Below are 10,108 nucleotides of genomic sequence, written 5' to 3' on the forward strand. Positions count from 1 at the left end.
TTGTGTTATAGGAAGGATCAGAAGGAACAAGGTCCACCTATACATAGTTGAGCAACTGTGCATAGTAGGTGTTCAGTGTCTGATGAACGAATAATTCCTTGGAAAAGTAGTTTTTTAAACAGTTATTTAAAGGCAAAAGTGGCAGTTTCATGTTTTGGTAATGGTAAGATTTTTACAGAGGAAATGGGAAAATCTGTAAACCCTGACATCTTGTTAATATTATGCTGTTTTTGTGGACTGTCTGTTCAGATTTTTCTCCACAATTCTTTTTTTTTTTTTTGGTTAAACTCTTGGAAATTAGAGGGTTTATGGAAAATGTGATTATGGGATAAGTATTTATCATTAGTATAACCTTTGCCAATTTCTATGCCTGAATAAGTTTTTACTTTAGCCAAATAGTTAAAAATTGTTCTGTTTTTGAAGTTTTCAAGTAACCAAGATGCCATTAGTTTAGAAATGAAATATACTTATTAGTTTTTTTATATTTATAGCTAGTTATATGCACATACTACCATTCATTGGGTCAGATTGTCTGTTTTTGTGTTAAAGAGGGTACAGATTCAAATCTTTTCTGGGCATGTTACAGAGACCACATGCCTTATCCTGAGTCCTCATTCAAATGAGCCAAGGCCTCTTCCTTTGCAGCCCAGGTAGAGGGTGCATGAAGAGAAGGAGGTATATTCAAGAATTTCCAAGCTTACTTCTCTTTTAAGAAATCTTCATGAATACAGGCAAATGTCTCAAGGTACTCTTAGTGAAGACCGCCATTTATAACAGACCTAAAACAGGACTTGGATTAGCCCAATCATCTCTGGAAATCTCACGCTGTGAACTACAGATTTCCACCAGGCAGCTAGGGACAACAAATTTCTCATAATAGAAGTTACTTAAAGAGTTTCATGTCACCCTAATGCTCTCCATACTGAGATCACTTAAAGACTATCACCACAATTGAGGTCTGGCCTTTCATTTTATGGGTGAAAAGAAAACTGGACATTTCCAGATACCCAAGATCTAATAAGTGGCTAGTGCTCAATAAATATTAGATATTAATATCCTTATTCTCTTGAACTCTTAGGTTTTTTGCCAGGTTTGGGGAGTTTTCCACTGTTGCTGTCTATATGCAGAAATTCCTAAATTTCTTCTATGTGTCTCACCCTGTAAAACAATGGTTAACATTTGAAAATGGAGAAAGAGCAAATTTTCTAACTGTTATTGCCTGCTGTAGCATTCCCTCTCTTGCTCCAAATAGGGAGAACATGTTTGGGGTGTAAACATGTACGTAGGAACTACTCTTGTGTGAATGGGAATGAACACTTCTTTGGCTTCTGAGGAACCAGCTGAGAATGGAGAGGTGAAGACTGACTGATTCATAGGAAATACATGGAATGTCTAAATTCAAAATACGATGTTTCTCATTTCAACTTAAGAACACACAAAACATCTCTTCTTAAAAGAGAATTCTCTTGATGAGCTACACACTGCTACAAAGTATGAAAATAGTGATAGTTTTGCTCTGTATTATGGTCAGACCTTGCCCCACATGGGCTTATCCAATTGCACATTCTGTGTCATATTTACTGCTGTGGCAGTGGAATTGAGACTGAGAGGTTACACAGCTTGATTGAATCCCCAGCTAATAAATTGTGGAAGAGCAGTGTGAATTGGGTTCTGCCTCTATTTCCCACTGCAAAGAGAAAAGAGAACAAGACAGAAAGAGCTTGGAGGAGTCAAGGAGATGAGGGAACTGGAGCAGGACTGACATTTGATAGGTAAGTAAAAGTAAAATTCAGAGCAAAGCAAACTCACTAGGTTTTAGGCACTATATAATTTAATCTGTAGTAGAATTTTGTGGAAAGAATCAGTGGTTGACCCAGTGTGGCTGCCAGCAAAGGGTACATTTTGAAAATTGAGTAGAGTATTTCTGTTGCTTGGTCTTGGGATGAGAGTTGGGCAGAGATCAAAGCCAGAGAAGACATTCAGGAAACACATTTCTTTAACTGCCTGCAGGAGGAAACTTTTCACAACTGGAAAATGCAAGCCATTACTGCCAGCCCTGGAGCATGGAGACTTTACTTCATTAATCATAGCTGTCAGGATCCTTTCCATAAACAGTAAGCTGTTGACATACAAAATATCTTCTGTTTTTCGTAGAAAAGCAAAAGGGGTAGATAGTGAAATATATAGGTCACCAAACTAAATGCTAGCTAGAGTCAAAATAGAATGTTTCATGCCCAGACTGAACCCAAGGTAATGCAAAATCCTGGAAATCCTTAAGAGCACAGTTTTATATTTAAATATAACTCAAGTAGATAAGCTCTTGTGAAAAAAAAATGCAGAAAAAATAGAGATACAGTGATGATGTTTGAGATAGTTGATAAAGGGAGAATGTCTAAATTTTTCTGCAATTATAGTTGTTTTCTGGTAATAGCCAAACATGTGAGATATGCTTGTGGTTGTGCGTCTGTATTTTAACCCATCAAGCAGGGAAGCCAGAGCTTGGAGTAGTGGGTCAGAATTGGAGCTTAGATTCAGAGGGTCAGCTGGGGTCCACACATTACCTGGTATTATCAGAAAGAGCAGCTATATTCTATGCCTGCCTATCCTGATCCTGATCCTCCTGATGAGAGGAAGGTGGTTTGGAATCAGAAGGAGAAAATACTAACATTAAATGCAAATGAGGAGGAAGAGATGGAATCCAGAGTTGGAGAATTAGGTCAGTTGCGAGAGCAGACGGGAAAGTGTTTTTCTGAGACAAAAAGGAAATATTTGTACAGTATGAAGACAAGTTACTGCTGTTTTCAACACTACCCCCTTAGAGCCTTCATTCTCTGTAATTGATGTGGCCTAGTAACTACCTAAGTGCCTTTCTGCTTCTACTTTGCTGCCCTGCAGTCTGATCTCCTTTTATAGTAGTCTTTTTCTGTAAATCAGATCTTCCCTTTCTCTACTTAGATCCCCCATTGCCTTCCCCTAGAAACTGAAATAATTTCCAAATTTCTTATTGTGGCCATTCAGTTCTTCTATTACCTAACTCTCAGTTCTCCTCTACTCAAAGTCTTTCACTGTTTTTCTGATTTGTTCTGCTATAGTCCCATTGCTTTTTTTTTTTCCTTTTCTTTTATTTTTCCCACATAAATTTTCCTCAGCTTCATTTACCAGGAACACTCTTTTGCTCTGACATTTACATTTTTGGCTTCTACTCAAGATTTAAGGTTCTTTTCAAATATCCTTCCTAGTTATTCAGAGAGGTCTTTTAAAACCACCTAATCTAAAATTAGGCACTGCCTAGCATTATATTTTTGAGCTTGGAAAACCTGCCTAAATGAGAAATCTTTATATGAGAGCCTAGGAAGTACTGACAGAATAATTTACTAGCTGTAAACAAATATTGGGCCACTATCTCTCAGATGGTGAATTCTATGAATGGTCCTTGCCAATTCAGTATCTATAAAAATTTTCTCATGGTCAAACATGACAATCCATGTGAAAGTGCATGGAAAAAGTAAGATTTGACATGAAGCCAGCTGTTCCTAGGCAAAGAACCATAGAGTGGCACATGCAGGTATAAGGAATTTATAATTCCCAAAATAAAATCATGCAGAGAAAGAAAAATTTTATCTGAGATAACTTGGATTTGAAATTTTTTTCAGTTAAGAAATTCATATAAGAGGCTAGAGTTGTGGCTCAGCGGTAGAGCACTCGCCTAGCACGTGCGAAGTGCTGGGTTCGATCCTCAGCATCACGTAACAATAAATAAAATAAAGATATTATGTCCAACTACAACTAAAAAAATATTTTAAAAAAGAAATTCATATAAGGGAAATGTTCATTTCACAGGCCATTTATCATAGATTCTAGAATAGAAAATGAGTTAACAAATGATGGGTTCAATCTCCTGCCTTAAGAGAGAGAAAGCACCATTTAGATGTTATTGTGGGGGTAGAGGGGTCAGACTACCTGTGCTTAAATCTTGACTCTTAGCCAAGTGTGAAATCTTGGACAAATCACAACAAAACCCAATATTGTGTGTACTTATATTTTTTAAACATAAAAATATAATGTCTACCTGAAATGAAATCCTGGGAAGATTTTTGTAAGATGACTTACAGAAAATGCTTTGAGTCATGCTTCTTCAATAAATGCTAGCTATTTTTATCTTCATTTTGCAAACAAAGTCACTGGATGTCAGAACATCTAAGATATTTGTTCAAAATTGCACAGCTGATAGATTGTGGGAAAAGATCTAGCACCCAGAACTTTTGACTCTTGAAGCCTTGTGGATACAACTAAGCCTTTTGAAAGGATTTTTGCTGTTAAACATATTTAATGACTACAGTAAACATTGACAACAAGCAGTGTGTTCTTACCATATCATTTCTTTTTCCTAAAGAAAAAGATACACATAAAGATGCATAAAAAGAGCTGGAAGAAGACAGATAGTGGGTGTGCGGCAGAAGGAGTTTGAGAGTATGAATGAGTTTCTTTTCTTTGTGCTCATTATCTTTTCTATGCTATCAACACCCAGAATTTAAGGCTTTATATTCAGAAGAAAAGTTACACATCTATACATCTTTCTTGGATACCTTGTATGGTGGCGCATAAAAACTATTTGATGAGTGGCATATCTACTGGGACCCAAACTTTAGAAATTGTATTCATTAAAGACCAGTCCAAATAAAAATTACTAAGTTGCTTTATAGTATCCAATTCCATATACTAGTGAATTATTGTTACATATTTTTGTATTCTATTTCTAATCAAAACTTTAGGCCTCCAAATGTTTTCCTTCTTATATTAAGCCTGTGTAAACCACACATTTAGTGTTTCTATTTCCTACCCAAATAATATTCCATATTAAGATGATTTTAATAATCATCCTCTGAAAAATGTCCTGAAGCTCTTTACATAAATTATTAAAGTAGTTTACAGTCTAAGTTTTAAGGCTTTGTCAGAAAGTTTTGAGCCTGTTAGCAGAATTATATACAGGAGTTTAAAAAGCAATGGAAAGTATGTGAACTGTTGAGCAACCTCTTTGTGTTGCCATGCATAACATACCTGCTGACTTCTGGAGGATTCTGGTGAAATCCATGGGACAGGCTTTGATCTTGCAGAGGCCAAACTAGTCTGTTGTCTTTCACCAACAAGCTCCAGTTAGATAAATACCTACCAAATGCTTCCTCACATGGTCAGATTGAGAGAGTGAGAACTAGTGGTGCAAAACAATGCATCTCACAAATTATCAATGAATTATCATATAAGCACAGAATCCAATAATCTTCTGACTGAAAGACAGTTTTGGGCATCTGAACCATAGAGACAGCATTTGGAACAGATGGCTAGAGGCCCCAGTGGACCCCTATCCTCTACATTCTTCTTTTATTTGATCACATGTCACTCTAAATAAGCATCAATGAAGTACATAAGACATTGCACAGTTTTAACCTTGCTGAAAGTGTCTAGGACTTCTGGGCGACAGCCAAAAAAATAATGACAATAATAAAAGCAGTAATAACAACTAACATTTATTGAGGATTCACTCTATCTTGGACACTGTTATAAAAAAGTGCTTAAAATGTATTACTGTCTCTTTTAAAATTCCTCATACAGTTTGCTATCAGAATTAAGGGAATTAACTCAGGCAAAGTTCTTAGCACTGGGCCTTACCACTATATTGACTTACCAGTAAAATTTGTTGTTACTGTGTTTGGTAATAATGATCACAACAGGAACAATTGCCTTCTGCTCCAAATAAAACTTTAAGAGGCTCTATTAAACTTTGGGTCCACAGATACAGTCCCAAGGCATTGTAACATCTCCAAATCACCAACATCTGATGGAGATGAGCATCTGATGGAGATTAAGAGATCAACAAATATTTATGAAAACAGGTAAGACCCCAAATTGTATAGATGTGTTTGTGAGTAGATTTCTCATGGAAGAGAGCATGTGGTTTTTGACCAGACTCTAGATGTTTCATGGTCTGAGAAGTAAAAGACCACTGCTGTAATAGAGAATGTGTCACTGTGTGAGTAAGGAAGACTAATGAGAATAATGAGGAAGTGGAGAGGAAAGATCTCAGTGGGCTGGCTCTCCACCATCAGAGGGTTAGAAAAGCCTGGTGCTGCCAGCCTCTGGGCTGGCTGTTGGGGCAGCCCCAGCTCCCTCCCAGCACCTTGAAGCTCCCATTTACCCTCTCGACCATTTACATAAGACTCTGAGGGATTACTGGCAATATGCACATCTAGCCTTGAATGGAGTAATTCAATGCTGGATACTTTCCCTCTGGTTTTGTAGGAATCATAAAAGACTAGCACTGGAAAGAACCTCATACATAATCTATTTCAGGGTTTTCAAATTTGTAGCAGATGTGTGGCCACTCCTCTTCCTGCACCCAGGGAAGACATCCCTAATTGGGGACAGCATTCTTTACTTCTGTGCCTTTTGAATTCTTCTTAATATAATATTCTATGCAACCGTTACTGATTGATTGAATTATCACATACAAAGAAACCAGTTTTTCAGCCCTATCACATGTCCAAAATCTTCATATTAAAGTTGGGAAAATAAAAAAGATGGCATTTGATATATCTGGGAATTATATGTCTGAGCACCTTGAAGTGATATGACAATTTTGAGACAGGAAAGGATGCTGTCTTCGATCTATGAACTGTAACTACCAAATATCATCTTTGTCCTTGCTGGTTTTTTATTTTTTCCCTGATTTTTTTTTCCCCACAGAATAAAAAAGGAAGCCCTTCTAAGTGGTGATCATTGAACTCCTTCCCCCACACAAATCTTCAAGGCAGCTAAAAGCCGTGAATGATGAAAAGAAATTATAAATGAGGATTTTAAGTGCTGTTCTATAAGTTGTCCTATTGCATTTCATAAAATAGGTAAGCAAAGGACTTAGCCTCCAGCCACTTTCTCTTCTCTTTCAGTATCCTTGAGGAAGAACAGTCTAAGAAAGTCCTACAATTAAATCTAGGAGTCCTGGGGCTCTTAGAGCTAACTGAGTGGGGATCACTCAATTACCCTTTTGAGGCCTCAGTTTCCCCTACTGTAGTAGGAAGATATTGGAACTTCATAGAAATAGTTCAAAACTGGTCATAGAAACTGGTTTCCTCACGTATGGGAGAAAAATAAACGACTTTTCTACTCAACAGATGAACAGGAACATTCATTTATTTTCCTGTGAGTGTATGTATGTGTGCGTGACAGAGAGGGTTGGGGAGAGAAGCATATTTATGGTGATGGTGAGGACTGGCCAGAGGAAGATATGAAATAAAGTGAATTTTCACCTTTTAAAGCTGTTGAGTAAATAACATAGACTCAGCTTTGAAATGATTAAGCATCTACTATGGTTCTAGCAAATTAAAATAAAATGCTCCCTCTGCACAATGAGGGTGAATAAACTATGAGCTTCTTTATGTACTATTCCAATTGAGTCTATGGGAGAAGTTGGAGAAAATGAGTTTTTAAGTAGAGCAGCAGAGATTAAATTTAAAGTTCTGGCACAAGCTAGTTTTTTTTTTTTTTCCTCACAAGGATGGTAAGGGTTAGCAGGGAGGGGAGAATTGCTAAATGCATAGCTTTCCTTCTTCCTTCTTTATCATACACGCTAAGTAAACTGGCTTAAATCCATCCTCTCTCCTTTGCATGGGCCTCTCTTTGAAATATGAAATGTACAGATATAAATTAGAAAATAAGCCAGTATTATGTGAAAACACATTTATTGGCTGAATAATAAAACTTAGCTAAGGAGTTATTAGAATTAGAATCCCCCCCCCACACACACTCCTTGAAATACAAGTTTCTAATAGGCAAAGAGAAGCAAAACCCCTGAATGAGAAAAAAAATACATTGACAACTTCAATCATAGGCTTCTGCATGGGGTGTTCAAACTACTTTTTTGTAATTGACTCTTGCACTGATGACAAAGCATAGACACACAAGGAGACATAACAAATCAGCATATCAACATGAGAGGGCAACTACCACAAAGCTTAGACTTCTTCAATGTTGCTGCTGAAACTTACATACAGCCACAGAGGAAACTTGCAAATCTTCCTATAAAAGATGATTTGCACATAGTTTCCCAACAATATGCTTACAAAAAAAAAAAAAAAAAAGCAAAAACAAAAACAACTCACAGACCATGGTTAATAAATAAGAGAGAAAAGCAGAAGAAGCAAGCAACTTCCACGGACTGGCAGGCATAGAGAGCAACACCTTGGACCTCATTTGAAAAACAGTCACTTTGTTTGTAAAGCCCAAGAGAGAAAGCTGAAGGTGAAAGGAGCTTGGCACTATGCTCCTTGGGTATATCCCCATAATCTCCAGGAAGGGGGAGTTTAATCAGTCTCTCCTGCATAGCCTGTATCCTTTTGGATGTGGCTGAAACAAATATCTCTGCAGAGTTATTTTAAAGCTCACTAGGAAAGAGGGGGCATTGCTTTCAATCGTTCTTTCCCACGGATAGATAAATCTGCAACAATCACATAAATAATGCACAGAATTAAAACAACCACTTCACCTTTCAACCCTTTCTTTTTTAAAGATGATTTCAGATTCATTCTCAAAGTGCAAATCTGGATATAAAATATTATAAGAGTAAGGAAAAATTTAGCCCCCTCATCTATCCCCCACCCTCCACTACAGAGCTGATTTGATTGCTCTCTCTGGCATTTGTGCCCTTCCACCTCATACTTTAAGATAATCGTTTTTCAGCCGACCTAGCCGAGTCCCGTGGCTCCTGATGGTGAGGGCCAGCAGCTCGTATTTGTCCCTAAGCCCTGTGGAGATGTCCAGCGTTTCTTTCAGCAGGGACTTGGTGTGGACCAGCATCCCCAGGAAGTCCTCGTTGAGCCGACTCTCCTGCCGGCTGTCCTGTTCCTGGCCCTGCTTGAATTTGCTTTCCAGCTCAGTGAGGGACTTGTCAGAGTTGGAGTAGGCATCCCCGATCTGGTGGGACTCCCGCCGCAGGTACTTGCCATAACTCTCTTCCCCATCCAGGTCGTAGGAGATGCTCTTGCTGATGCCCTCCAAGACGCGCCCAGCATCCTCCACCTGGCGGCCCAGCACGGTGAACTCCTCTCGAAGGGTGAGACTCATCAAGCGACTGGCCTGGGTCCCTTCCCCTTGGGAGCAGCGCCGACGGTCACTCACCCTGAAAAGCAGCTGGCACTTCTCGGGGTCATCGTTCTCCTCATAGTCCCCATCCGGCACGAAGTAGTGGTGCAGAGTCCCATTGGACATTTCTGGGTAGAGAGGGCCGTCAAAGTAGCCCTGACACAGGTGGCAGAGGAAACCCATCCAGAGGAACTTCAGGACCATCATTCTGAAGATTCAGGATGACCAGGGACCCCAGGAGAAGACGCTTTTGTCCAGGAACAAGGAAAGGGGTCCCCTGGGGAGTCAGTGCCTTCCTGAGACAGCGTCCTCCTCAGTCCCCGCCGGCTTGCTGCACCGTGGCCCCTGCACCCCAGCAGGCTTCATGTGGCTGTGGGCGACAGCGCCTGGGTAGCACTGCCCCGCAACAGCGCAGGGTGCACCTCGCTCTGCGTTTGCTCAGTGGCTGGAACTCCCGCTCTCTTGCAGCCCAGACGGGATCACAGGGCGGAGGGGAGAAGGCCTCCTGCAGAGCGCTGAACGTCGCTGGCTCGGTTGCCCCTAGCTCCTGGGAGATGGAGCGTGTAGCTAGAGAGAGAAGCCCTTGCTTTCTGACACTTTCAACTTCTGGACTGGGTGGGAATACGGAGGGAGCTTTTCCTTTGGCTAAAGATATCCTAAGGATCTCTGGGCTCTCAAATTACAGCTGGTTTCGTCACTTGGAAGCCAGGGAACAAGTTTGGAAAGAAACCTTTCACCAGGTCTCTGTTATTAAAGGTACAGGGTCTCTTTTTAAAGATTGGAAGGAGACATCCTGAAAAACAGAATTCAGCTTGAAGGGGGAAATGAGAAGAGAAAAAGTAGAATTTCTAAAACAAAAAGAGAGTTTTGCTATTAACATACTGCAGGGAAGTATGCTATTAACATACTCTGGAGAAATACCATTTCGTAAGTTTAAATACATATCAGGTTGGATTTGTGGAGTACATCTATTTTC

The 10,108-nt window shown here is 39.5% G+C and overlaps 1 protein-coding gene across 1 annotated transcript; it reads right to left on the bottom strand.

Moving 5' to 3' along the window:
- Nucleotides 1-7,544: 7,544 nt before the first annotated feature.
- On the bottom strand, nucleotides 7,545-9,677 carry Fibin (fin bud initiation factor homolog). The gene has a single exon (XM_027936394.2). It carries the CDS (start codon nucleotides 9,337-9,339, stop codon nucleotides 8,704-8,706), a length of 636 nt encoding a protein of 211 aa, XP_027792195.1. The 5' UTR covers nucleotides 9,340-9,677; the 3' UTR covers nucleotides 7,545-8,703.
- Between the last annotated feature and the right edge of the window lie 431 nt (nucleotides 9,678-10,108).

The sequence above is a fragment of the Marmota flaviventris genome, chromosome 9, assembly GCF_047511675.1.
Source record: "Marmota flaviventris isolate mMarFla1 chromosome 9, mMarFla1.hap1, whole genome shotgun sequence".
NCBI classification, from domain to species: Eukaryota; Metazoa; Chordata; class Mammalia; order Rodentia; family Sciuridae; genus Marmota; species Marmota flaviventris.

What these genes read in the sequence shown, in the direction of transcription:
- Fibin (XM_027936394.2), bottom strand. Translation starts at nt 9,339, where the DNA reads ATGATGGTCCTGAAGTTCCTCTGGATGGGTTTCCTCTGCCACCTGTGT.